At 38.7% G+C, this 27,815-nt stretch overlaps 1 protein-coding gene across 1 annotated transcript; it reads right to left on the reverse strand.

Moving 5' to 3' along the window:
- LOC146322516 (glycerol kinase-like) lies at positions 1 to 21,530 on the reverse strand. The gene is made up of 20 exons (XM_084724523.1): positions 21,362 to 21,530; positions 16,874 to 16,947; positions 15,692 to 15,798; positions 15,465 to 15,542; positions 13,181 to 13,260; positions 12,691 to 12,828; positions 12,341 to 12,450; positions 11,295 to 11,361; positions 9,704 to 9,739; positions 8,989 to 9,056; positions 7,806 to 7,848; positions 7,617 to 7,697; positions 7,385 to 7,463; positions 7,126 to 7,222; positions 6,793 to 6,877; positions 6,126 to 6,246; positions 4,679 to 4,822; positions 4,475 to 4,561; positions 4,004 to 4,078; positions 1 to 2,414 (listed from the first exon to the last, which is right to left on the reverse strand). Exons 1-19 carry the CDS (start codon positions 21,413 to 21,415, stop codon positions 4,005 to 4,007), a joined length of 1,623 nt encoding a protein of 540 aa, XP_084580649.1. The 5' UTR covers positions 21,416 to 21,530; the 3' UTR covers positions 1 to 2,414; position 4,004.
- Positions 21,531 to 27,815: the final 6,285 nt, after the last annotated feature.

The following is a 27,815-nucleotide window of genomic DNA, read 5'->3' on the forward strand; positions in this document are numbered from 1 at the left end:
TGTGGTGCTGATGCACTCTTTATTGTACAAGTTCATTGTTTATTGCAGCATCTATACATTCCTCTAGAACTAAAGGACTCTTGCTGTACATCTTGCCAAACAAATTACACAAAAAAAAAAAACTGGCAGGCAAGCAGATAGGATCTGGGATGATTTGGTTCACACTTACAAAGATGGACAAAGTTTTTTTTAAGTACATCACATCTACAAGCCCTGTGAGGCAAGTGAGGAAAAAAGTTGGTGATCTCTTTTGTTTGACATTTGCCTTGAACATTTGCCTTGAGAACAATGAAGTGTTTTGTTGTTGTAATACTCATTTCAGCCACAAGAGGCTGAGATGCACCACTGTGCTAATACAACAATATGAAATTGAAACTCAGCATTAATACTTTTACTTGTAGATAGAACATGAGGTAGTGGTACACTTTAACCCCTTGCAGCCAAAATTTTTATCATCACAAGCGACACTTTAAAAAAATATTCTAACTAAAAATTTTCCACTTTGCAAAACTTAAAACAAAGATCAGACTTGAATGCATCACCAGAATCTTTTCTTCACTTGCCTCTGAAGGAGTCCATATAAATCCAGTCACCAGAAATTAGCAACATAACCAAATGTTCCCTTTAAATGAAGACGAATCTGAATAAAAATAACTTTCATTCATTCTGAATTAAAGTCAGCTTTAAAATTGTCATTAGTGGATGTGTAAGAAGGCTCGGATTTAAAAAATGTCATGTTTACGTTTCACAAACATGAAATTCTATATGAACAGAATCAAAATGTTGCTTTGACTCATCTTAATGTTTTTTTTATGTGTGGACAGATGTATTCCTCATAGTCAGAGCACTGATTTCAGTAATGATGAACTTAACTTTCTAAAAATAATTGGGTTAAAACACGTTTCTTTCAACAACCTGCACGGCTCCCACAATCTTCCTCTTCATACACAGGATAAATTATAAAGTGCTGATGAGAGCCTGAAAAGCATCACTTTGACATCAGTTCTGAATAGAAAACTTTAAAAAACATTTTAGTGTTATTTCCCCCTTGTTCCAAAACAGTTTAAGCCCATTATAAAAAAATCCAGTACATTATTTTTTTGACCCAAATGTCACATGAAAACAAATAGTTTTGGATTTTTGATGTAAGGCTGTATGAGGTATTTATTCATAGTCAGTATAGTAGATGCAATCAACACACCTCCAGTTTGGAGAAGCAGCAGGAGTACCAGCGTAGGAAGCTGTGGACAGAGTCAGCATCAACACTTCAAAATAACAGTTTAAGCGTGCATGATATTTAGAGTATTTTCACTGAAATCAATAATTTTACCTGTCAGAAAATGGGAGCTGCTGGTCTACCGCTGAGTCGGTCTGTTTGTTTGTGTTCTTGTGTGACTTCTGTCTTTTAAAAGGTTAGTCCAGATCCACCAAAGAACCACCCAACAGCACAAACTAATTGATCACCACTTCGGTAGACCTGCAACTCCCATGTTCTGCGATGTAAAATAACAGATTTTTTTCCAAAGAAGTTTGGTTCGTTCGGAGAGAGTGATATTTGGCTTCCCATCAGAAAAGGCTGACAGCAAAGTAAAGTGGTCAAAATATTGTGTACACTTAAAATTATTTTTTAAGTGTTTAATTTCTTACACCAATACCCATTCTGCTTCTCCAAACTCAGGGTGTGCCAGCCACCGTCTATCATATAACACACTGACTATGGTAAGTAAGGACCTCATACAACCCTATTTCAGATAATCTGAACTATCCCTGACAAACATGTCAACTTCCATTTTAGTTCCTCTAAAGAACAACCCTCACTTTAACAGGACAGAAGCTGAGCAGCAACCACGTTCAAGAATTGCATTAGTCCCAGTCAACATCTGTTCACATCAGTTCATGTGTGGATCCCCCACATTCCAAAGATTAGGAAAAAAAGAGTACAAACACCAGCACTATGTACAGAACAGGCAGTTAAAAAACAGTACAGTATTCATTTTGTGACAGTGGTGAGGTACAATAGTGCAGCTCTTTACTTCAGACGAGGAGCACCCGATTTTCCCTAAGCTTTGCTTCACTGCTCAAGAAGAGGGCAACTTCATAGTTCTAAAGGATGGTGTAAGAACACTTTCCCTTTTTCAGAAAAGGAAGACAAACGAAGTTCCATCAGAACGGGTTCCACACTCGCTCCGCAGGTTGTGTCACTCCTCATTCCAGCAGGCAGCTGAGGTTGATAATAAACTGGTGTCACTCATATCATAGTCTTGGGATACTACTGCAAGCAGGCTACGCATCATCACCCGAAACGACTGAATATTACATCATGCCGCCGTCAAGTCCTTAATACACTGTGAGCACATTTTCCTCTTTCAGTCTTGCTCCATAATTCCATGTTCCCATCATTTACTGCTGGTGATCTGTGAGGGGAAAAAAAGATTATTATGTTGTGTTATTAAAATACTCTTATTCTCAGAAAGACCACAGAACAGACAGATCAACAGCCAAACAGTTTTCTTTGGTTGAAGTTTAGAGGCAGAGCAGTTAGTTCAGTTTGAAACTCAACGCGTGTAAACCACGGGGGCCGTTGTTCTGTCATGTAACTTCTGCTACTGTAACCGTTCTGTGGGTCAGAGTGGGTTCAGCTCAACTTCAATTTTACTAACTGGCAGTGTGGAAATGTAGCACAAATCCAGTGTTTCTGGCTCACATTATGGACTAAAAGTCTATATCTCTGCCTTTGCTGCATGATTTAGACCATCATGACTACAGACATGAAACTTTTCTTTTAGCAGTGATTTATGCAAATATTTATGGGTGGAAGTAACTAATTACAAATATTGATATTACTGTAATTAAGTAGTATTTTCAGGTACTTGTACTATCATGAGTATATTTTCAAATCTGTACTTAATTTTAAAAGTAGATTACATAGAGTAATGCATGAGTATAATTTGAATTAATATCCAGACCTTTCATCTGCATTTTTGTAGCCATAAGGCTATCTTGCAAACGGGCCAGTGGAAAAACAGCATTTGGATTGAAAAAAACAGAAATTTGACTTAAGATTTTATCACTAGTATATAATGAAGATAGGAACTGTTGTGTTTTATCTTAGAACAAGCTGTTATATCTCCAAAGGCTGCAACAGCTTAGAAAGGGTAAACAAAATACTGGCTCTAGATACGGGTGGGAGGGTGAGACAAGGTATCTGCAATCAAGACACTGCACAGAGGACCTTCAAAACTGAACGGAGTAAGCGATTCTGGAGAAACAGAGTTGGTGGTTGAGTCTCATTCCCAGGGGATCAAATACCAACGTTTTAGGCTGGAAGCTCTGTCTCAGTGACCTGCGACAGAGACTCCTCCAAGCTCTGATTGGTTGATTTCATTTATACATGGTGGATTCTTGCAATTACCACTAGGAGCACTAGGAGGAGCCAGAGGAAACTGATTTTTCACATACTATCGGTCTCTTATATTTACTCTCAGGATATAGTGACAGTTACAGTAAATCTGACTTTTTTAAAAGTTACCTTCTGAACCTTTAAAATTTAATCTGCAACCAAGCTAATGACAGAGCAACGGCCCCTTTTAGTCAGCTGGGGAAACGTGTGAAAAAGTAATAAATAGAGAAACATGCAGACCGGAACAACATAAACACAAGGGCTGCACCAATACAGAGAGGGTTCATTTCACTATGTCATCCACAACAGATTTGATGGAGATTCTGGCAAGTATAACTAACTTAAAATCTGAAGTTATTCAATTAGTGTTTTATGTGAAGTAGTTCTTTAAAGTCATAATTATTCCTCATTCAGCAGGTAAGCAAAAGCTGGTAAAAAAAAATTAAAGAAAACGTCTGTCTTGGAAATGAAAACATCTGTATTGGAGCCAACCCTTCAACACACAGTGTTAGTGATGAGACCATGCCACAGTCCTGCCCAGTCACAATATAAACAAGTTAGTGTTTTGTCACACATGGCATGCAGCACCAACAAACGCCGGACCTTAGGGGTCTGCTCTGGTGGGGGGAGGGGTGGGAGGGACCCCCCAGGGGGTGCCGTTCATCTTCTTTCCTAAACCTGTTGTCAGCGGAAAAGAAAGAGAGCATCCCATATGGACCACAGTCAGACTCCTGCACTCATTTACTGTTCAGGAAACATTACTAGAATTACAACTGTGCAAATTAATATGGTGGTTTGTGCAATGGTGTAAATTCAGCTCTTGAGTCTGTTTATTTATATTGTATATACTGTTCCAATCTTGTCTATTTCCTCTTGTTTATATTGCTTATACAATGGTTACTTATTTATTATTATTTTTATTGTTGCTTCTATTTGCTGGCCCCTTCTGACACAGAGCAAATTTGCCTGTTGCATGACTAATAGATTAGGAGGATTATGTTATCTTACTAAAAACAACTCCTGCATGTCACAGATTTATACAGCTACTGGAGTCTTAATAAGACAAACATGTACCGTTGGCATTGCAGCAAGGCTCTGTGGTCTCCCAGTTCATGGCTCTCTGGACAGCTTTCTTCCACCGGGCAAAGCGGAACTCGCTCTCTGTTAGTGCGGGGACAGACAGACCAGTCAAGTGAGGTGATACACCGTAAGAATCAAGCAGAACTGGTTCATGTAGTTAAAAAGTGCCTAACACATTTCAACAGGGCGTTTCCTCACCGTCAGAGTTGATCTGAGGTTCATATTTCTCTGACGTGATGTGCGGTAGGTGACCGGGGCTCAGGTCCCACACCCCCACCCCCTCCGCTGCCCCCGCCGCCATGGCCGCACCCAGAGCCGTCGTCTCCGACATGGTGGGTCGCACTGGACCAACATGAGACGGACGCACAGGTAGAAACACAAAGAGCAAAACATTAAGATCAATCCATCTGATCAACTGAGTCCCTATCCTCAAAATTAAAAAATGTTAAACTGAGCAACTGAATCACTCAAATAAACAATGTTTTACAGGACAGATAATTAGGGAGGGACATGTTGAGGTTAATGTGCTTTTACGTGAACCCTCCATCAACAACTAGGGATGTTAAATATTATCAACTGTTTATTCACCATTAAGAATTTAAGCAATTAAAAAAATATTAAATGACAGTTAATATAGTCTAGAAATGGTAGTAATTGTGCCTCATTTGACATTGTTTTGTCTGACGGGGAGATTTGTTTGAATAAGGAAACTTTAAATGAGGGGGGAAATGAGGGAGAAAAAAAAGTGAAAATGAGGGAAAATATGTGTGCTTGTTTGGTTAATGTTGATGGTTGATCAATTGTTAACACTTGTTTAAACTACTGGTTAAGAAAAATGCACAAAATTTGCACTAATACTCTGAATAATAATCACACTCATTACATGCTTTGCTACAATATAGCACATAATGCAGTCTTGCACAGAACATCCCATATGCTGCTACTTTACAATAATACTGACTTTGTCTTTCTATATATTTTTATGCCACATTTAATTTTTTATACTGCACACTGCTCAAGAGCTGGTACATGGATTTTCATAGTTCTCTGAGCACAATGACAATAAAGATCTATTCTATTCTTTTGTATTTTACTGTGCAGGTGACACAATATTTGTAACAGCAGTGCTGAAATACTCATCCAGGGTTGGATAAGTATTGACAGCTGCAGATGTTTCCTGGTATCCGCAAATACGGATGAAATTTGACTAATGATGTAACATACAAAACACGGTTATGTACACACCAGTTGATTTGTGCTCTTACCTCACTTTTGTCCATCAATGTCCAAGTTCATGTGTGTTTTTAAAATGGGACAAAAGTCATGAACCAGAGAGGGTATAAAGTCCAGGTTCAGATTTGTGTCAATGGTTACTCATATTGACAAAACAGATTTCTAAACTTCAGAGCTGTTTGTGTTGCTAGAATGTTTAATTCAAAAGGTCTAGTGTGTAAGATTTATGGGGATCTATTGACAGAGTATGACAGAGATGGAATATAATATTCATAGGAATCTTTTCATTAGTGTCAAATCATCTAAAAATAAGAATTGTGTTTTCGGTAGAGGGAGCAGGTCCTCTTTCGTGGTGACAGCCATGTTTCATCGCCATGTTTCACACACGTGTGCGTTATGAGAGTCTTCTTACCTACGGAGATGCAGAGGATGTCGGCCTGCAGCTGCATCAGTAACCTGTTGGACGTCATGCCTCCATCCACTTGCAGCTGCATCAGAGGGACGCCGCTGTCCTGGTTCATTGCATCAAGGATCTGAATGAGACACACAACGTACCACGTAAACACAAACCATCATCAGCCCACAGTGTTCACGCTGAACCTCAACCTTTTATACCCAACATAACAATTGCATTACTGAAATTAAGTTGGTGACTTGGTCTTTTCAATGTTTTACGTACTGTTAAGGAGGGGTGTAACAATTTCAATATTAAATAGAAAATCAATCAAAATAAGCTTTCAGTTTCAGGTATTGAATTGAAAGGCAGAACTGGCGATTCTCCCAGTATTTTTCTTCTCTCCAGCAAAAAAGAGACAACAATTCCAAGATGACAGTGTAGATTATCACCCGTTGATTATCACACTTGGAAACAATGCTACTGCAGGCATCCACAAATGTATTCTATTTCAGAAATGCAATTGTAGATACCATCATAGAAAACAGTGTGGTTTGATTAAAAGGTACAACGGCAATATGCCTTTGCTGTGCATTGCTGTTGTCGTTGTTGTTGTATGTAATTTTCTCAGGAGGAATAAAAAGGATAAAATGGTGTGAAGAAGCAGAGAGGAGACTCTGCTCACCTCTCTGGTCTGAAAGCAGACAGCCTCAAGGGCTGCAAAAGCCAAGTGGTTCCTGTTGGTGAACTGAGTGAGCCCACAGATGATGCTGGAAAACAACCAGGAAACAGATTCAAAACACTTTACAATTACTATTAGGTCAGCTGATTCACTTTTTCATGCTTTCACTTTGTTGACATGTCTTGGACAAACAAACTAGAATCTATACAAGAAAAAAATGTTCCAGAATCAAACTAGTGTCACATTGTTATTAACACATTTTTTCTTTTGTCCTCATTTCAGGGTCAGGTGACACTTGATGGTTCAGACGTGTGTTTTAACAGCTGACTGTCTCACCCTCTTGCACTGGGCTCCCAGTAGGGGGCATAGAGTCCAGAGAAAGCCGGCACAAAATAACAGCCATAAGATGAGCCAGCTGCTGCTGCTAGTGTCTCTGAAATGAGATGGTGAGAAGAAACAAGAGGAAGAGTTGTTTTTGTGTTTTAACAGACAGACAGATATGAAAGATGTTCACTTGGGAGCTGTGATAGTATTTTGTATAAGAATGTATCATGAATTTCAGATAAGATTAGCTAAAATGATGCAGTGTAAGTACCAATCTCTTTGGAGGATTGCACAATGCCCATGTTGTCCTTCAGCCACCGTACCACCGCCCCTGCGATGGCCACTGAACCCTGGGAGGAGAAAAGAACATCGGTCCCAAATCACATCAGAGCAGCAGGCAGGTTTAAATAACAAACTAGGGCACACCGTGGAGAACATTACTGCAATGTGTAGGTGAGGTTAGACGTTCAAAATGAGAAGTACAAATGAAAGCTTCCACACACCTCAAGTGCATAGCAGGGAGCCGTGTCTTTTCCCATTTTGTAGGCCACTGTGGTCAGCAGGCCGTGGTCTGACATCACAGGCTGACAGTGTCAGAGGAAAAACAGCGTATGAAGCAACAACAGAACAGAGAACATGAACAGAATTTAAAATATTTGTCCCATGGATTATTTCCTGGGGCCCAATCTTACCTTGGTCCCTGTATTTCTGAGCAGGAAGCAACCGGTCCCATACCTTTAAACAACAACAATGGAAGACAGATTAGTGTTAGTGACTAGTCATTCAATTATTGATCACATTCTTCAAAGCTCAAAGAAGAAATAGCAGAATTCACTTATAATTTACCTTATGTCTGAATGATGGAGGTCTTCACAATTCTACATTCTTTTTTGTTTATGCCTACTATGCTTTCAAAGTTGATTAAAATGTACAGAAGGAAACACAAAACAGAATATATTTAACAGCTCCAATTTTCTACAAGATAAAAACTTTGTTATCTTAAATCTGCACAACTTGCCTTACTATCTGTACCTTGGGGGTTTAGTCATCTTTTTCACCAGATTTGCTGACTTTAAGATCTCTTCAGTGACAAATCTTTCAACTTTAAACCTAAACTCCTCTCACTTGAACAGAGTGATTAATATTTCTCAGTGAGTGTGCTCACATTGTCACTGCAGCTTTTTGGATTGACTCAGTACGTGGAGGAGAGAAGCAGTGGAGGAGCAGAAAGGGAGAATTCTGCACTTTGCAGCAAAATATGTTGTTCTTCCTGCATCCAGTCATGTCACAGTGATGTCACTGGTGTTGAGGAAGAACTACAGGCTATTTCCGCTTGGATTTTTATTTTTCACCTCTACGTAACCTGTGGGCGTGAGAGGTGGGTATTTTGGTTGCCTAATGCTATGTTTTTGTCAATAATGGAATCAATTGCTTCAGTTGTTTACCAGCAACACTGACAGGACGTCCACATTAAAAGTGCTGATTTTTTTTCCTCTCAGTTGACCAATCAGAAACCAGAGAGAAGAGTGAATGATATTTCCAACAGTCCATTGTACTGCCTGGATCTTCACTATGGCACTTGGAACTAAAAAAAAGCTGTACAGACTGTCTGTATGAAACAGACATGTTAAACAGACAATTTCTAATTTTCAGCTTTTGTCTGTAGCTGGGCTTTTACAGATACAGACTGATGGGATGATAGCAGCTTCAATGATAAATCTACTTTAAGTCAACTCAACTTAATTCCTTTAAATTTCTGAAAATCTTGCGTATGCATGTAAATGAAGAGCTGGTGCTGGATTACATCATGCTACTTTGCATGTCTATCATAACAACCCAGCTGCAGAGTGCTGAAGAAAACAACGGATGCCTTACGTGTTTTTGGCCTGGCCTTCCTTGAAGCACATCTGACCAACCAGAGCAGCTGACTGGTCGCCAAGACACTGGTGGAGACAAGGAGCACAGTTATGGGGCCATGATGGTCCATTGATGCATTTATTAACACCACAATGTCTCTCGCTCACAAACCAACAAAACCAAGCTCTATCCTGAAACTAGAACCTGATTAATACAACCTTCTTGAGACTGATTTCAATATTTTAAAATCAACTGAAAGTACTTTTTAAAATGAAACGTTTTTGGTAAAGATTCCATAAATGAGGTTATTAAAGAATTGTGATTAAGATATGTAATGAATAGGACATTTTAGTGTTGAAAAATAAAGGAAAAAAATTAACATAAACAGCAGAGAATTGTAATTATAAATGGCAATTACATTAAGTGAATTATAATAAGCTTCACTAAACTAAGCAGCAGTGTGATGTGCAGTAAACTAATTTGACATTTGAAGGCTATAAATGCCTAAAGATCAGTTTCATATCTGACACATGCATGACACATAATACTGTATCTGTGAAAGGCTAATATTGGCCTGGATAAAGTGTCATAGGGCTCTAGTGGAATCTGTAAGTCAAACGTGTAGAGGAAAGCCACATGTAACACAAACCATGTCACAGACAAAACATCAACTCTGAGAAAAGACAGATGTCATGGTTTAATCAAGTTATGTAACATGTAAAAGAGTCCTTACCCCGGAGATTGGAACTCCTGAAAGAGAGCCGAATTTCTGGTTGGAAGACAGAAAAACATTTTTAGTGTTTGGACAAATGACGATACTGACTGTTGTGAGCGCTCACCTCAAGTCTTTACAAAACATTCCACAGTAAGTGTGACTACATTGAAAAAAAAGAAGACTCTCACAGTTTGGTAATGATAGGCCTCGACAGGACAGGGTGCTACTGTAGGGAATCAAACATGTGACTGTTATCTTACAAGCTAATACTTAGTGGTAGCTAAAAATACAATAATAAGTTAATAATAACTGGATACTTGATGTCACAGTGATCTCCGTGAAAGATTTCTTTTTCTTTAATGACTTAACTGATAGTCTTTTGTTTGTTTGTCTCTTTTTTTGTTTGATACATCTTACCTTGCTAAATATGATGTGCTGTTCTAAGGGTTGTAATGTTTTTGACTGCTCTAAGTATCTGTCATTTTTTAAGATGCTATTTATCGATATGAATTTTCAGATTTATATATAATGAACTTATTTCTGTTTGCAGACCAAAATAAATTCTAAAGAAAAAAATAAACTGTAGCAATCCCTGCCAAATTAAGTGATTCAGTACATTATCAGTGCAAATTTCTATCGTCCTGTAATAAATTCTCATCAGCAGTCAAGGAGGGGTGTAACAATTTCAATATTAAGTCAGGGCAGAGTGTTTTTATTGCCTAATGGGGAATTTATTACTATTTAAGTTATCACTTTTACAGCTGAAACATCATATCCTGTTGCCAGTTAAAGACCAGCACTGCAGAAAGTTTGTTTACATGTGTGTCTCTGGTTGACAGAATTTGACAATATCAAGATAAGATAAGACCTTTTCCACTAAAATGTGCTACTGCAAGCATCAGAACACTGTACAGTAAAGCCAGAGAGTACATCTGTTCTAGTTATTCATTCAACTGAAACTTTGCTGCAGAATGAAAAATGTGACTTCCCAAAATGACATGGTAGTTTTGAAGGATATGGGGTAGAGGCTTCCCAGTGGTAAATAACCGCTACAATCTGAGGTAAAAGGAAAAAAAATCTGACCCATAAAAAGGGAAAAAACAAAAAGAGCTGCCATGCTGGACTGCAGGGCAAGGTGCATGTCGCATAAAACAGTTTAACACGAAAGGCCATGTTGTGGTCAAGAGATAAGATACAAGCATAGACAAACAGAGACAGACGATAACAGAACCAGTATATTTGAGAGCCGAGTCCCCTCAACACATACACAGGAGAGGCACCGTTACTGCACTTTAAATAACAGACCATCAGTACAGTTTTAAAATCGATACAATTGAGTATAATTCAACTCATCTGCCAATACAGCCTTTGTGTCTACACAAATTACAACCTATCTTATCAGGCTCTATAGCCATTACAGCGATTAAATGGTTTCATGATTGAATTCACCAGAATATTTTATGATCACAGTATGACTCGGTTTACAGCTCTGGAGTTACCTGGAATTACCTGGAAAAAACATTTAGGTCATGTCTTATCAGGACTATCTCAAAATCCAAACAGGATCACTAAAACCACAGGACAGACAGTGAAGGTTAGCTGAGCTCACCATCCAGCCGTAGATTTCAGAGGAGCTTCTGACTGTGGGGAGGATTTCCATTGGGACATCAAAGTACCTGCAAGCAGCACAACGGCAACCAGTAATTACAATGCAGGTTTATGATGCACCAAACATGATGCAACTTGTTACTCCACTGTGATCGCATGTATAAAATGTAGCAGTTAACAAGATACATGGGAAAAGGTGGTGCGTTTTAATTGAGCAGATGCAGTACACACTGAAAAGTACAGACTGTACTGTATTGTACTGATAGTGATTTGAGCTGGATTGGACTGGGAAAGAAAACATGACCGAGTCCTGACTTTTTAAGAGACTTTGAGCGGATAGTTCTGATTATTTGATAGTTAACAGTCAGTGTATTACCTACGGTAGATGGCAGTCGACATGCCTCCAGCTGCTTGGAGAAGCAACAGGAGTGTCAGTGTAGGAAACTAAGCACTGTACTGCTGTGGACAGTGTCAGCAGAAAAATGTATTTTAGACCATTTAAGTGTGTGCTACGTTTAGAATATTTTCACCATTTTAACTTGCTGTTAGACAGTCTTTTCCATTATACAAGCCAAACGATGCTTGCTCTCACTCACTCAGCCAGACTACAACGGCAAAAGCAGCCATTTTACCTCAAAGAACACAGGTGTTGCTGGACTACCACTGCCTCAGTTGGGTAGTTTGTTTGTGTTATTGTGCAACTTATGTGAATCCAAACTAGCACTCTCAAATTCCAGTCACACACAAAAAACTAACCAATCGTGGGAAGCAGTAGACCTGCAACTCCTGTGTTCTGCAAGGCAAAATGATTGATTTCGCCTATGGATTTTCTGTCAGAAAAGGCCGTCTGGCAGAAAGGTAAAGCATTGAAAATATTCTAAACATAATGTACCTTAACACCGATATTGATTTTTTTTAGGTGGCTAAAATACATTTTGCTACTGACCCTGTACATTGCTTAGCTTCCTACACTGGTACTCCTGCTGCTTCTGCAAACTATGGGTGTGCTGACCAGGGATTTTCTTACAGACATTCACTATTGTTTACCGGCAGAGTTCAGGATCCCAGTCCATGGTGTGAATGTTGAAGAGCATAGTGCGACTGGCGTTTGACACATCTGTACAGTGGACTCCTCCGTTCCTGCCCCCCGTCAGACACTGAGGAAAAATAACACTGAACTTAGAGAGCATCAAATGTTGTGAAATGGAAAGTTGATCAAGTTGTTTTCTATCACTTGATTTTGAAACAGCTCCCATGTCAAGAAAAAAAAAGTTTCTTCCTTGCTTTGATTAACACAAGACACCAAATTTTCATTAATTTTTCTTTCAAATGTATTTGTTTTCTTAACTTTCAGTCTCAGCTCCCTCTGACACAGGTCCTGTTGTAGCAGCTCTTACCCAGATGATCCAGGAATCCACTGTACCAAACATGGCACGCTCGCTCTGCACTGCCTGTCGAACTTCATCCACATTGTCCAGCAGCCAGCGTAGCTTCACTGCACTGAAGTAGGTACTGATGGGAAGGCCTGTCTTGTGCTGGAGAGAGACCAGCAGAAACAAAGATTAGAGATTAAGATAGAGGTTAGAGATCTGTTTGGAATAAAGGAGCAAGAAAACCTCAACCTGACAACACTCCAAAAATCAGAAAATCAAAGGGAAAAGACATCCAACCAAACACAGAGAGTCACCCAGACTTTTATTCTGAAGTAAAACACTGCTGAGTGACCACCATATATGAAAGACATTAAGTAATTCAGAATCAAAGAGTCCATTTCATTCATTTTTTGATGTTCTGCTTATTCTATTCATCTCTCTGGAGAAGCTGCAGCATGAATCTAAAATCTAAAAGCTAGAAAGAAATGAAGGATGTCTTATCCATGTCTCTCACCTTGAGGTGATTCTTGTTTTGGCCCGGAGTTTTGCTAATGAGTCTCTCCACTGTTGACTGCGTGCGCAGGTCAAGCCAAACTACAGACAAAGCACAGGAGAACGGCTTACACTCTGGAACCTAAAGCATCTCCATCAAACAGAAATGTCTACAATACTTTAACTTTTAGTATGGATACTGACATTTAAGGCTTTATTATGACACCCTCAACACCATGTCAGCACTGTTTCTTGTAACATTCAGTTTTCTGACTTAGTAGATTTATTATCAAGGCCTAAGTTAAAATTCTGCTCGGATAACTTCATAAAGCAATTTTAATCATTTCTGTTTTTGAGTCATGAATCAAATGAAAAGAAATGATTATTCAGGGCTTGAGTCAACAGGAAAGACTGCCGATTGCCCAGAGCAAGTAAAATGCTATGTTAGGCTACTAAATCTAGCAACAAGAATTAAATTGTTATTATTATTATTATTATTATTATTATCATCATTGTTATTATTATTATTATTATCATTATCATTATCATTATTATTATTATTGAAATGACAATGGAAGTAGCTAAGGAGTGAGCCATCCCACTTCCTTGTCATCTCTGTTGAGAGGTATACGTGTGCAGTACCGATCAGGCACCCTCACGAAAATGGCAGTGGATAAAGATCAAGTTTATGAGCTGAAGAGCAAACTAGCATTTCAATCCTGGAAACAGGATTTTGAGTTTAGTTGGGTGGCATTAGAGGGTGTGGGCAAAGCTCCAACGATTTATTGTGCAGTTTACAGCAAGTTTGATGACAAGGCGGATAAAATATTATGGCTTCTCAAAGGCCTGTCAAGTGAGGGAGTGCCCTAGTAAGAGCCGTCATCGTCGCTTGCACGACAGCTATGGCAGCTAGCAACAAGCCCTCCTCTGAGGCCTTGCCGGTTCTTGTACAGAGTATGAATTCTGAGGCAAGTCAGGTAAAAGTAAAACTGATTGCCACAGCACATCATGTTTCAAAAAACGTCAGTTACTAGTTCCACTAGTTACTTTGTTGTTATTTTATAACTGATTATAAATAAAACTATTTGATTATGACCAAGTAAAACTTTTCTGATTGAAGTTATTCATCAAACAAACCATAGCTTGCATCATTGTGGCTTTAAGAAACCAGTAACGCTGGTTTATATGAAGCTAAAAAAAATGATATTTTTGCCTAACAGCGACAACATCCTGTAAACTAGAGGGACACCGAGAATGAGTCGTTGAAAGAAATACACATATTGCACCAATTTTCTCAACTTATTACAAACAAAAACTTATGCCATTAGAATCATTTGAAAGATTTCATTGCTCACAACATTTATAGTCACCTCTGACACATCATTTACGCTCCATCTACAGAACAACCAACAGGCAGCTTGCAGATGAACTAGCCTTTCAAACTGAACTTAAAGGTCTGTGGAAGAATGAAAGCTTCCCTTTTACTGGTAATGTTAGCACACAGGCCTGGAGTGGGCGGTGACAGCATGTGCTCAGCTCCTACACTGAATCATTATCACATGGGATGGTGGGTGGAGGGCAGGGACTCGACGTGACATCGGACACTGCAGTCTGACGCAACACAGTCATCCACTGTGCTGTTTCCAACATGACATAATCTTCTCACTTGCTCAATTTAAGAAGAAGATTACAGTAAAGAAGTTCACAAGTTTGTAACCACAGAGGTTATAGCAAAGGGATCTTTACAAAAACTCTTAAAATCCCTGGCTTTTTCAACCTGGAACAATTACTGGACCAGTTTTAAAAAATGTTGTCTCCGTTTAACACACACAAACAAGTGAAAACAGGGTCCAGATTAAAAAATCCTGACATCACCCTTTAAATATTAAATAATATGTGTAGAGCTGCAACAATTAATGAATTATTAAATTAACTGCCAGCTATTTTGATAATGGATTAATCGTCTTGAGTCATTTTTTCATAAAAATGTCCAAATTCTCTGATTTCAGCTTCTCAGGTGTGAATATTTTCTGGTCTCTTTAGTCCTCTAAGGCAATAAACTGCAAATCTTTACGTTTTTGACAAAACAAGATATTTACATATGTCAACTTGGGCTTTGGAAAACAGTGATCAAAATTTTTCACCATTATCCAACATTTAACAGATCAAACCAGTTAATAATCGATTAGCTGAGAAAAAAAATCATCAGATTAATCAATGATGAAAATTATCATTAGCAGCCCTATACAAGTGAATAAGAATATTTGGCAGTGATACTTGTCCACTCAGACATATAATGTACCCACCAATAGCGTTGTAGAGTGGCTCTCCAGTCTCTTTGTCCCAAACCAAGGTGGTTTCTCTCTGATTGGTCACACCCACCGCTGACAGAAAAGCAACAACATAAATGTCAATCAAAACTCCACCATCCACCCATTCTTGTCTGTAAGGCGTGGTTAACAGTCAGTTTTTGTTCTACAGGTGGAGGGGTGGTTAACAGATCTCCTCTCCACCCCTCCCTGCGCCCCCCTACCTTTTATGTTGGAGACGTCAACGTTGAGCTGGCAGAGTTTCTCACAAGTCCTCTCAATGCACTCGTAGACAGACTGCATGATCTCTTTGGGGTCCTCCTCCACCCAGCTGATTGAAACCCATATATAAGCATGTCAACATAAAAAAAACCCACATGATGTGTGCACAGACACAAACATGTCATGTTTTGTACTTGTAGAGATACAAATATACAATATCATCACTATACAGTGTTGTAATTAAAGTGTGTTGCTGCTGCTGCTGCTACAGTCGCTACCTGTTACCTATCACATAGCTACACTGTGTCAGTGGGTTTGAGGTTACAGGGTGAAAAGTCTTTTGCATACACCAAATAAGTTCAAGGTCTTTCTGAGAAGACAGAAGGAAATAGCTGCTGCCCTGGCTGAGGTAACTTGACCTCAGTTAAACCCTGGTAGCTTCAGGATATGTGCACTGAGGGAAGAACATACAGGATTTACACTTGAAGATCAGAATCTGATAAATATACAAGCCTAATATATGAGCAATATCTGTTATTTACACAGCCTCAAATGTTTCTGACTTTGACTAAAGCAGGTGGTACCTATTATATGGCCTCTGGTATTTGGTACAGGGTGTTCATCAACCAGACTTCAAGAGATCTGAACCTTAGACTCAATTATGTTTTGCACGTCAAATAAAGTAAGTGAATAATCTGAAATGCAGTTAAACTGTAACCTTAGTAACCCAGTAATCATTCAAAGGAAAAAGGAAGCTACAGTTGTCATAATCTGACATATTTTTTCCATGTACAATGCATTATGTAACATCTTTTAGATCTGTTTTTATGTAAAGTTAGTTATCCGTTATTCTGAAAGATTTCTGTATAAAAAGCTATAATACTGAACCGTGAATGAAGTACAATTTAATCAGCAACTATTCTGATAATCAAATAACTGTTAAACATTTAAACATTTGCTGTTTCCAACCTCTCAAATGTGAGGATTTGATGCTTTTCTTTGTCATACATCAATAGCAAACTGAATGTCTTTGAAAATGTCACCCTGGTCACTGGAAAACGATAACAGGCACTGTCAACATTTTCCGGTATTTTACAGACAAAAGATTAATTTGAAGTAAACTGAATCTAAAATGAAAACTGCTAGTCAGTTGAAGCTGTATTATGAAGCTTCAAGGAACTCACCCCTCCTTGGGGAAGCTCTGGTTGATCTCTACTTGGTGGTGACTCAACAGTTCGGCTGTTTTTGCATTGAACACCTGTGGAGAAATTAAATAACCATAAGAGACCACAAATTAAAAATAAAACAACACATATAGGGAAGGGCTTGTGAAAAAGGCAAAAAAGGTTCATGTAAGGCTGCATGACAGATAATGACAGATATTTTAACAAATATTGTGATTGTGATCTGATTCACGAGTTGTGGGTATGATCATTTTTTGCGTCCAATTTTCATTTTCATTTGTACCACACAAATATGATTTCTTACATCGGAATTTAATTTGAAGATTTGTACACTAGAGTGTTGCTGCGGTACTACAGTTTTTTTTAAATAATGCTGCTTTGCTCCTTTATAAAAAAAAAAAATTGCAGCTTCTGTGATTTGGATATCACACTCAGTGGCCATATTGCAATTTTGATAATATTTTGATTAATTATTCAGTCTTGATTAAAGTTATCTTTGTAAGAAAACAAATAATTTGGTACAACACAGGACTGCTCCCTGGTACAGAGGGGGGAAAGATTTAACATGAGCCAGCATATAATAGCTGTAACCTACAGAGTCAGACAGAAGTCAGCATTTCTTCTAATAAGGTAAGAGTATAAGCCTCTGTGTAGCATTACTGTCCTGTGAGCAGCAGCAGAGGCTTACAACCTCAAGGCTACCAGGCTATATGAATTCAACACAGGAGTATACCACACTCACTGGGAAACATTAATCTTGAGGAACATGAGACCCACAAGTAGCTCCCAGCCACAGACAGTGCAACCTCGAACTCATTAAACTTAATGATCGCCTCGCAGACTGGGCAAACGGACAGATTCAAGTGGGCTACAGGCTGACCCCTCTGACACGAAATGGAAAGAGGTAACATTCAGTTGAAGGCACCCAGCTGGACAGCAACTGAGGACACAGTCACTGCGTCACAGGATACTGACTGTGTGACTGGGCCAGTTAAAGTAGTACCTCTGATGTAACTAACAGGATTTGACTTGAAATCTGACAACAGTGTATTCAGAGAATACGTATGTGAATAAGTTCAATTTACTCCATTTTATTCCTGGACCCCCAAAAATTGCCCCAAGTCATGTGTCCTCATAGCCAGAGTGTTATCAATCCATCCGCAATGTTTCCATATGATCATTTACAAACCATCTGTCTATTTTGGCACAGACGGCAGATCATCTCCAAACCTCAGCAAATGACTCTGAAACCGTCTGACTGGACAGGGTGCACAGAGGGTAGGCAAAAGTTATTTTGATGTTAGGACAACTGTCACTTTAAAGTCTCAGGCCTGACACAGCAATTTCTCTACTCATGAACACTGACAAATCAGAAAGACCACAAATTACAGACACCAATTTACAGGATCCTTCACAAAGTTTTCAAAATTCAAACGTTTACCTCTGCTTCTACAAGACGTAAAATATAGGCAAGCAAAACTAGGTAAATCAAGTTGTAATCCAATAAAAAATTACTGCATTAAAACCAAAGTCAACATAATCTTTATAACACTATTACATTTGTATAAGTCATATAAGATATGCCAATATTTTCCAACTCCAATTCTACATTTTTCACAAATTCATCTGGATGGCGGCTCTTAAGGAGGACAATTAAATTTTAAATGTTGTGGGAATGTGATTTGGCTCAGCAACGTAAATATCCATTTCAGACAATTCAAAACCCTCCAAACCGCAGACATACTTGAGTCACTTGCATGTATTTAAAGGGTCATCTTATAAGCCTGTCAATCAGTCGAAATGTTGCATTTCAGGCTGATGCAATATTTCATTTTAACTCCTGTACTGGCCGATGATATTATTGTGCATCTCTAATTTGAAGTAATCTGCAAAAAGTTGGAGGATGTAGAGGTCTAAGCTCAGCTATGTTGAGGATTTTTCAAAAGCTTAATCATTATCATCATCATCTATGACTTGTGACGCGGTTACTCATGTTTGGGTCTTGCGATAAACCTCAAAAACAACCCTCTAGGTTAAAGTTTAACATCTGGTTAAAATGACCTGTTGTGAGCTTGACCCAAGTGTCATCAGATCAGCATTCTGCCAGGGACCTCAGAAAGGGGTCAAAGAAGAGGGAAAGAACTGGTCGCTAAACATCCAGATGTTGTAATGTTATGGTTTGCTGTGGACATCCATAATTTCTTCCCACATCCATGTGAGATATCTTCCCTAACAGGATGAAAGAGGTTGGGTTATAAATGTAACATCCCCCCAAAGTACTGCCCTGGAGTTCTGAATTAGTCTGTGTTTTCAGATTTCACAGAACTGTTTACCAGATCTACTCAGGCATCAAAAATCCTGTCTGTCTGTTCGTCTGACAGCAAGTTGAATTTTTATGTTTACAGAGCTCCAAACGGCTGTAATCAGTGCCAAGCCTGGATCTTCCAGCTGACCTACTTGAGGAAGCCCAGTTTCATTCACTAAACAGGTTCCGTTTTGTTCAACAGTGAAAACAAAGCAACAACAAAATCTGGTGGTGAAATTTCAATTTCTAATGAAACAGTGCAGAACTTCACAAAACAGGATGACTAAGTGAGTTCCCTTTAAAAGAGGTCATGAATCGTATCAGGCTATCATCCCAGATTTCTTTGTGTGTAAACTAAAACACTTGATTGGATTTCAATCAATCATTTATCAAGTGTGATAACAATGAATTGTGGTTTAACTAATGCTTCTACATTGACCTCACTTTACAGTATTTAAGAACTGATTTGGCTCAAGTTTCACAACAGAATTTCAATGTATTGCATGTATGAATTTCAACAGAATGGTAAATTCCTAATGCAGATAGTCAGACTGACTCAAGTAATAATAGTCTATCTTTAAACATGCATTACTGTACTTTAAACATAATGCAAAACACTAAATCACACGATCAGCAGTTAGGCTACAACCAGTGTATATTTACAGTTATTTATTATGTAAAGTGAAGTCAAAAAAATCTTACACTTTATCTTAACTACCTTAACCTGTGTTGCTCTTTTTTCTCATTGCCATTTGTATAACCTAACCTTTGAGGTAGTGAGGGTAGCAGACTAGTTGCCACTTGACAGCATCACCTGATAATAACATCTCACAACAAAAATAGATTTTATCATGAACATAAATAATGTTGCAGTGCTCTTAGTTTTTTCAATCTATCAAAACTGAAGACACACTGTCAAAACTCTTTACCCAGTCAGCCAAACAGAAATCTATGTCAACCAATTCCAAACCGTGAATCATTTTTCATTGCTTTCCACACAAAATGCATTCAACGACCACTTTTTCCAAAATCATCAAATCTTTTCTCATTCATACTTCACCACTTGCAAAACAGTTATGTGCAGTTTTTTTTCCAAATGCAGATACTGTCTTCTACACTGTTAAAAAAAACATTCAAAACAAAAATTATGGGCATTTATGCATTAACCATACTGAAATACAATGATCAGCTCGTCATCAAGCCTCTGCAGAAGCCTGATAACAACGTGATCATTTGAATCAGGTGTGTCGGAGCAGGGAAACATCTAAAACATGCAGGGCAGCCTGCCCTGAGGACCAGGGTTGGGAAACACTGATGTAGTGAAAGGAAACAAGAGTTTGTTGATGCTAACCTTTATTCCATTATAAGTACAACTTGGATCTTTTTTATTAGTTGCTTCCTCTGTCATTGTCAATAACTGATTAAAAAAAAATAGGGTGATAACTATTATTTTCGTTACTTGATTAATCTGTCAGATAGTTTCTTGATTAATTGATTAGTGGTTTGGTCCATAAAATGCCAGCAAATGTAGATCGCTGTTTTCCAAAGTGTGTTTTTTTTGTTTGTTTTTTTTTTGTCAGACACATACATTCAGTTTACTGTCATAAGGGGAGTAAGGAAACCACAAAATATTCACATTCAAATATTCACATAGATAATAATATCAGTTAGATTAATTCAATAATAGATATAATCGATTGATCGTTGCAGCCCTTCTAGATACTTCTAGATCTTTGTGCTAAGTTTTGCACACTGAAACCGTGAAGAGTCACTATCGTAATTTACTGTATTGGACTGCACTCATTCGACAGTGGGGTCACACGGTGTTCATAATAACAATATACTTCGCTCAGAAGATGGCTTTTATTCGTTGTTTAAGTGAGTAACAACACATGCTGCTAACTTAAACAGAACTACAATATAGTATACACATGTATGGGGTTCCCCTCGCGGTGTGCAGTATGCAGGGGCTACCTCCTCTCTACCGTAATTTCTTATTCAAAGTTCATTTCAGCTTCCAACAACATACTTTTCAGTCCAGTGCTTCGTTATTTGTTATCAGTTACGTTCTCGTATAAACACACAAATGCCAAATGATGGTAAAACGCAGGCGTTTTCTCACTAAAGTATCAGTCCGTGTGACATGTATCCACAAATTCCACCGACTCCTCCACGTCACTCACCAAAAACCTCGTTGAGCTCGTGCCCTGGTCGATCGCAGCAACCAGCGGCTCCATCTTGGTGGGTTTCCCTCGTGTACCCTAAAACACCGAAAATACGACGTTGAACACGACCAGCTGCTTTCTGTGAAACTAGCTGCCCCCTGCACGACTGTGTGTATGTGTGTGTGTGTGTGTGTGTGTGTGTGTGTGCGTGTGTGTGTTTTTTTTTTTAATCGCAGGCACTACTCCTCGTGACGAGAAGGTCGGCGGGGCGGGCAGAGCTTCTTGTACAGAGGAGGATGTACCGGAACCGGCCACAGCTGACGCAACGATTGGCTGCGCGTAAGAAGGCGTCGGCCACACGTTGTCCAATCAGATTCGGGGGCACGTTCCTGAGTGTTCTGTGTTTTGCTCCATAGGTTGCAGTGAATGAGGAAATCAACTGTTGATTTTATGGATTATTAAAGTTTGATATTCGATCAGATTATAAAGCGGGGTGTGTGAGGGGCAAAAATAAAAATGCATAGGAAAAACATGTGTACAGGCACCAGAATACTGAAAGTCCTCATGCATTTATGGTGAAATAGTTCATACAGGAACTATTGAAGGTTCTGTGTGTACAATTTACAGGAGTTTATTGGCAAAATATAGCAGAAATGGACTACAATACTTATACGTTTGTTAGTGTATAATCACATGAAACCAAGGGCTACATGTTTTTCTTTACCTTAGAATGAGCCCTTCATATCTGCAGAGACAGCAGGTCCTCTTCTGTAGAGGCAGCCATTTTGTGCCGCCATGTTGCTACAGTTGCCCAGAACAGACAAAACAAACACTGGCTCGAGATACACAAGCCTTTCGTGTTTTGCATGAGTTTCGCACCCACCTTAAGTTCACACACTGGTCCTTTAATACTTCTGAATTATAAGTAATTTTAGGCTCCCTTCCAGTGGAGAAAATGAGATGCAGTGCCTTACATGCCACAAAATGCGTTGGGCTCTACAAAATGTTTCAACAGACAAGTGTGTAGGATTTAGTGGCATCTAGTGGTGAGCTTGCAATTTGCCTCACCCTCCCCTTCCAAGAGTGTAGGAGAACATACAGTGGCTGCAAAATGTAAGAGGCCATATATAGAACTAGTGTTTCGTTTCTCCATTCTGGGCTGCTGTGGAAACATGGAAGAGCAACATGGCAGAGCAACATGGCAGCCTCCATGGAAGAAGACCTGTGCCCTAAATGACTCATTCTACAGTAATGAAAACTCAGTAATTCTTATTTTCGGGTAATTACACACAAATAAAAACATTGATAGGAATCCATTTCTGCCATATTCAGCCTATATACCCCTGGTAAATCTTATACACTGAACCTTTAACAGTTCCCTGCATGTTTTAATTACAGAGGTAGTAGGTCTAGCTGTAAGCTATTTTAAATTAGTCACGTATTAAAACAATTTTATCAGGGTTTGGAAATGTTTCACAGGCCGCATACACATAGCTGCACTGGACTGTTGCTGCAGCTCAGCAGAGTGACAGCAGTCAAATGATTCTGTCACAGTTCAAGAGTCTTCAGGTTTAGACCCAAATGCAGAAAATACAGACAGAGGGGAGCAATTAAGAGATATTTAATAAACAAAACAGAACCAACAAAAACATACACCAATGTAACACAGGAAGAGTCCTCAATCCAGGCAGGAAAACCCAAAAAATCAAAATGAATCCATAAAGGGGAAAACAAAATCATGAGCAACACGATTTCATTGGAAAACACTAAGGTAAAAACAAACCAATGAGTATGAACCAGTAACTAAGGAGGAAAAGACACAGAATTAAATATACTAGGGAGAGGGAGGATAACAAGACACAGGTGAGGACAGTCAAAGACAGGTGAAAATAATCAGTGATCAAAAAGAGCAAGAAAACAGACAAAGACAGGAAGTAAAAACAACAAAGACACACAAGGGAGGACCAGGACTACAAAATAAAACAGGAAACAACCAACAGAAATCCAAAAACCATGACAGGTTCCCCGCTTCTGGTGATAATAATGGCCTAAAAATAGCACAAACTGTCCTGTGCACACTGTGCTATAGAGGGAAATTGATGATTCACTCTCTGAAACTTATGATGGGCTGCTACCAGACTGCTAATGGCTAATTATCATGGTTGCAAGTCCGCAGGTTATTGGTTCATTGATAAACTGCTCAGCTGTGACATTTTACTTTTTTACAAGAAGTAATGGCACCTTCAAGGCTAGTGTGAAGAACATAAACCAAGCTCACCCTGAGAAAAAACAACAACCTTTCCAAGCTACTGTAACTCTTTCTTTCTGTCCATTTTCATGTCTTCCCGGATATTCCTTTTTTTTTTTTTTTTGCGGACAGTTTTCCCATTGAAAATTAATTACGGAATCTTCAAAAAGTCAGAAAATTTCACCTTTTTTCAAACTTTCAGCTAGAAACTCCATTCAAACTGGAAAATGTTCAACATTTTCCTGACTTTTTACATTTGATTCAACTTTTTAATCCCATTCAAACTTTAAAAAATATTCACTGATTTCTGAAACTTGGTTATAATGAAAGTCAATGAGAAAATCCTTCAAACACCCTCAACTTCACCCTGTCGCCATGAATTCATACAATCACGTAGAAACTCCATTCCAACTCTCAAACGCTTACAATGCCGTGGACTTTCAGTCACTAATTCAAAATTTCAATATCTCTTTTAGTTTTTCGACACTGGCAGTAAATTTGAATGTTCTGTAACACACAGGCGATTGGTCAGTTTCACCAGCCTGAGTTCTTAGCAGTTAAAACCTCATACAGTGACAATTACACCTGAAGCAGCTCAAGGAAATTAACAGTTTAAAATGTCTCTCTCTGTTGCTCTGCCTGTCTGTGTCTCTCTGTCTGCCTGTGTCTTTCTGTGTCCACCTTGGACATTTTAGACTGCAGTCTTTTTTAACTGTTAAGAAATTCAAAGTTTGAGCTGTTTCATGTAAAATTGTGTCCTTTTTTCCAGATTTATTTCTTTCAGCTTTCTAACAAACATTCAAATACTCAGCAAAATTCAAATATTGTATTTTCAAAGCACCTACTCAGTGTGACATCAGCTTTCTAACAAAAATTCAAATATTCTACCTAATTCAACCGCCTTTGTTTGTTTCATTTTGGTTCATCAAGTGAACCAAAGGCGTTGCCGTCCGCGTAGCTATTTGGTTCATGTCAACCATTTTATAAGGACAAACTGAAGTCCACTTGATGTCCTCTCAGACAGTACCATCCTGTCCCAAGTACCGGCTGCCACGTGAGGAGATCCTGAATCTGTTTGCACTTGTGTCCCCGCACATTTCTAGAGCTACAAAGTACAACTTCGCTCTCATCACAGCAGCTTCTGGCTGCTTTGCGTTTTTACGCAGTGGGTGGTTTTTTTGGAGGTGGTGGGAGACGGATTCGGGCTGAGCAAGGTTTCATGGAGTGTGGAGGCGGTGACCAATGTCGTTGTGCGTCATGCACAAGAGTACATCAAGAAGCCTGCGAGGAGAGAGGACATTGGAGAGGCACATCAGGACACGTCGAGCACGTCTTTCTCCGGAGGAGAATGAAGGAGAGGACGACGACGACGACGACGATGCTGTCAACCCCCCGCCTGAACATCGTGCAGCACTGTACAACGCCGGTTTTCAAACAAGACAAAACATCAACATTTTTGCCTGAAGTTCCTGATTTTTTTTCTCCTACATTTCCTGTGCAAACGGTCCATGTCCCACAGTCACCAAAGCATCACAATTGCCCTTTATTTCTCCCCACAATAAGCGCACTATCATAAAGTGTGGCACCCAAATCCATTTTTAAAAACAATTATCCAAGAAAATGTAGGGTGGCCAAGAGAGGCAAAACTTGTAGTCGACATGGAGACAGATGACATGTTGTTTAAGGGGATATGTCTGTTTTAATAGCTGCTTTTAACACCTGTTGTGATGGACTTCTCCTTATATGGACACCTTACCTTATATGGAATAAGTGAATCTCTTGGCGTCCTTCTATGGCTCAGTTTCCTTCGGAGACAAGCTAAGCCACAGAAGCGCGCTCAATGGACTCACCCTTTTGTTCCCTATTCTCTAAAGTTAAGTTTTAAATAAATGAAGTTGCAAAGATGTAATCACAAAGTGTTGCCCTTCATTTTAACAATGAAAAGCGGCATGGTTTTACTGCAACTTCAAGAGTTTGACCCCGACTGTGAAGTCTTGCTACTTTTCCCGGGCCACAGTCCACTGTCTGGGTGGGCCAGTGCTGGAAGCAGCCATTTTTTTTTTTGGCAATGTTGGCCCAAGCAGCAGCCTTTGCTTTGTTAGAATGCGTGTTGCGAAAGCATCCAAACAAAATACTCCTGTCGCGTGCCACCTCATCCAGCATCACCTCCAGTTCTTCTTTCCTGAAGAACTGGAGGTGATGCTGGATGAATATTTTAACTCGAGCCAGGCCATACAACAATTGCAATCATATCACATCCACACTGGGTTATAGTGTAAAGCTGTCAAAAAAGTACATTGTAAAAAACTCACAGGAATCTAGTGGAATCAACATTTTTTTTCTCATTAACTTACTATAATATAAACATACGTGTTTTATTTATTCAAGTTAGTTAAACTTAAACCCTCTTTTATTTTCAGAGCACTTCAGAACTTAAAACATGAATTTGTCTACCTTCAAATCTTTTGAATGATGAGTTCAATATAAAAAAAAATTCTAATTTGATTGCGATGTTCTTTAGTGTGACTGAAGAGTTGTTGGTTCAACTTAAGCTTAAAATTAAGCTCATTGAAAAAGTTTTTTTTTTTTTTTTAACTACTCAACAGAAGTGTTATGGCAATATTAAGCTATTCTGTGTCAATATTTTACATATTTACATTTTCCAGTAGGTTTAAGTGTAATTTATTCTTGATATACAAAACTCTCTACTCTTAATTCTGTTATTTATGATAATGCAAGTAATCGGGTCAGGAGTTTGCTGCTACACATAAAAATCAATTATACATGTGTCAGATATTACAGTGTTCCTAGTAAGATGTTATCATTCACTGAGCCTGACTGTTGGACACTGCGTTATGAGAGTGAGTGAGTGACAGTACTGATCGTAGCATCTGTCCACTCTCACAGGAGCTGTGGTGACACCTGCTGTCCACTAGTGTATTCTGCACCTGTTGACATTCAAACTGTTAATAATCAGGCTGGACATGTTTGTATCTGTCATTAATATCAATTATTAAATTAGATGATTAGGATTCACCTTTTTCTAGTGTAGAAAGAAAATAGTTCCTATGAATTGAGCATCAATTGACAGATCTATTCAAGTCATTTTACATGTTAAAACATGGATCATTGGGAAGTTGTCACACATCATTTTCTGCACTGAATACCGTTACTTTTAATACTTTTAGTACATTTTCCTGGTTATTTTTACATGCTTCTACTTAAAAGGACAGTTCACCCCCAAATCAAAACTACATATTTTTCTTCTTACTTCTTTTGATATTTACCCATCAAGATTGTTTGGGTAGGAGTTGCTGAGTTCTGGAGATATTAGTTTGTGCTACCACAGTCAAAGATACACTGGTTGATCAAATTTCCCCAGAGGCATCTACTTTTTGATCACACTCCAAAAACAAAACAAACACTGGAGACCATCCTATGATGGGATCACGCCAGCTGTGAAGCCTGTCAGCATGTTGACATTCTCACCCATGACTAATTTTTTACACGTGTACTCCAGTCAGGCCTAACAGCTGTGATAGGTGGTCTTGTTTTCACCTTGTGAGTCTGTCTGTCAAAACACAACAAGATGCAGTCATAAAAGTTCAGTTGTGTAGTTAAGATCAAAATGAAGGCCATGTTTGAAGATGGGTGTCGTCAGATCCATGACTACTGAGTACTCCTGTGGCAATGAAGGACTGACTACTGAGTACTCCTGTGACAATGAAGGACTGACTACTGAGTACTCATGGGTTGGAACATGTTCACAGGGTTATTTAAAAATGATTCCCTATACAGTTACTAATAACCTATTAAAAATGTAATCAGTAATGTAATCCAAGTATCACAGTGTTGAAGTAATGTAACTTTATGTTACTTTTGAATTACTTGAACAGGAAATACAGTGAAATTGTTTAGCCTATGTTTTGGGGCTGCAACTAACGATTATTTTCATCATTGATTAACCCGTCAATTTAAAAAAAAAACAAAAAACAAATCAGTCATGTGGTCCAAAAATATCAGAAAATGGTGAAAAATGTTCATCAAAGTCCCAGATGATGTCATCAAATGTCTTGTTTTGTGGACTACTCATAGATATCCAGTTTACTGTGAGAGAGGAGTGGAAAAAAAAAATAGAAAACATTCTCATTTAAGAAGGTTAAGAAGTCACACCAAAAAACTCTAGATGGATTAATAGCACTACAGGCCGGGAGAAAAAATATG

This window comes from Lutjanus erythropterus, chromosome 8, assembly GCF_056507025.1.
Source record: "Lutjanus erythropterus isolate fLutEry1 chromosome 8, fLutEry1.hap2, whole genome shotgun sequence".
NCBI lineage: Eukaryota > Metazoa > Chordata > Actinopteri > Lutjaniformes > Lutjanidae > Lutjanus > Lutjanus erythropterus.

Excerpts from the sequence above, each read along its gene's own strand:
- LOC146322516 (XM_084724523.1), bottom strand. The coding sequence starts at position 21,415 with ATGGAGCCGCTGGTTGCTGCGATCGACCAGGGCACGAGCTCAACGAGG. Across the intron at positions 7,849-8,988 it reads GAAGGCCAGGCCAAAAACAC|GTATGGGACCGGTTGCTTCC; the intron begins GTAAGGCATCCG and ends TGTTGTTTAAAG. Across the intron at positions 4,823-6,125 it reads CATCCTCTGCATCTCCGTAG|TGCGACCCACCATGTCGGAG; the intron begins GTAAGAAGACTC and ends ATGTTGGTCCAG.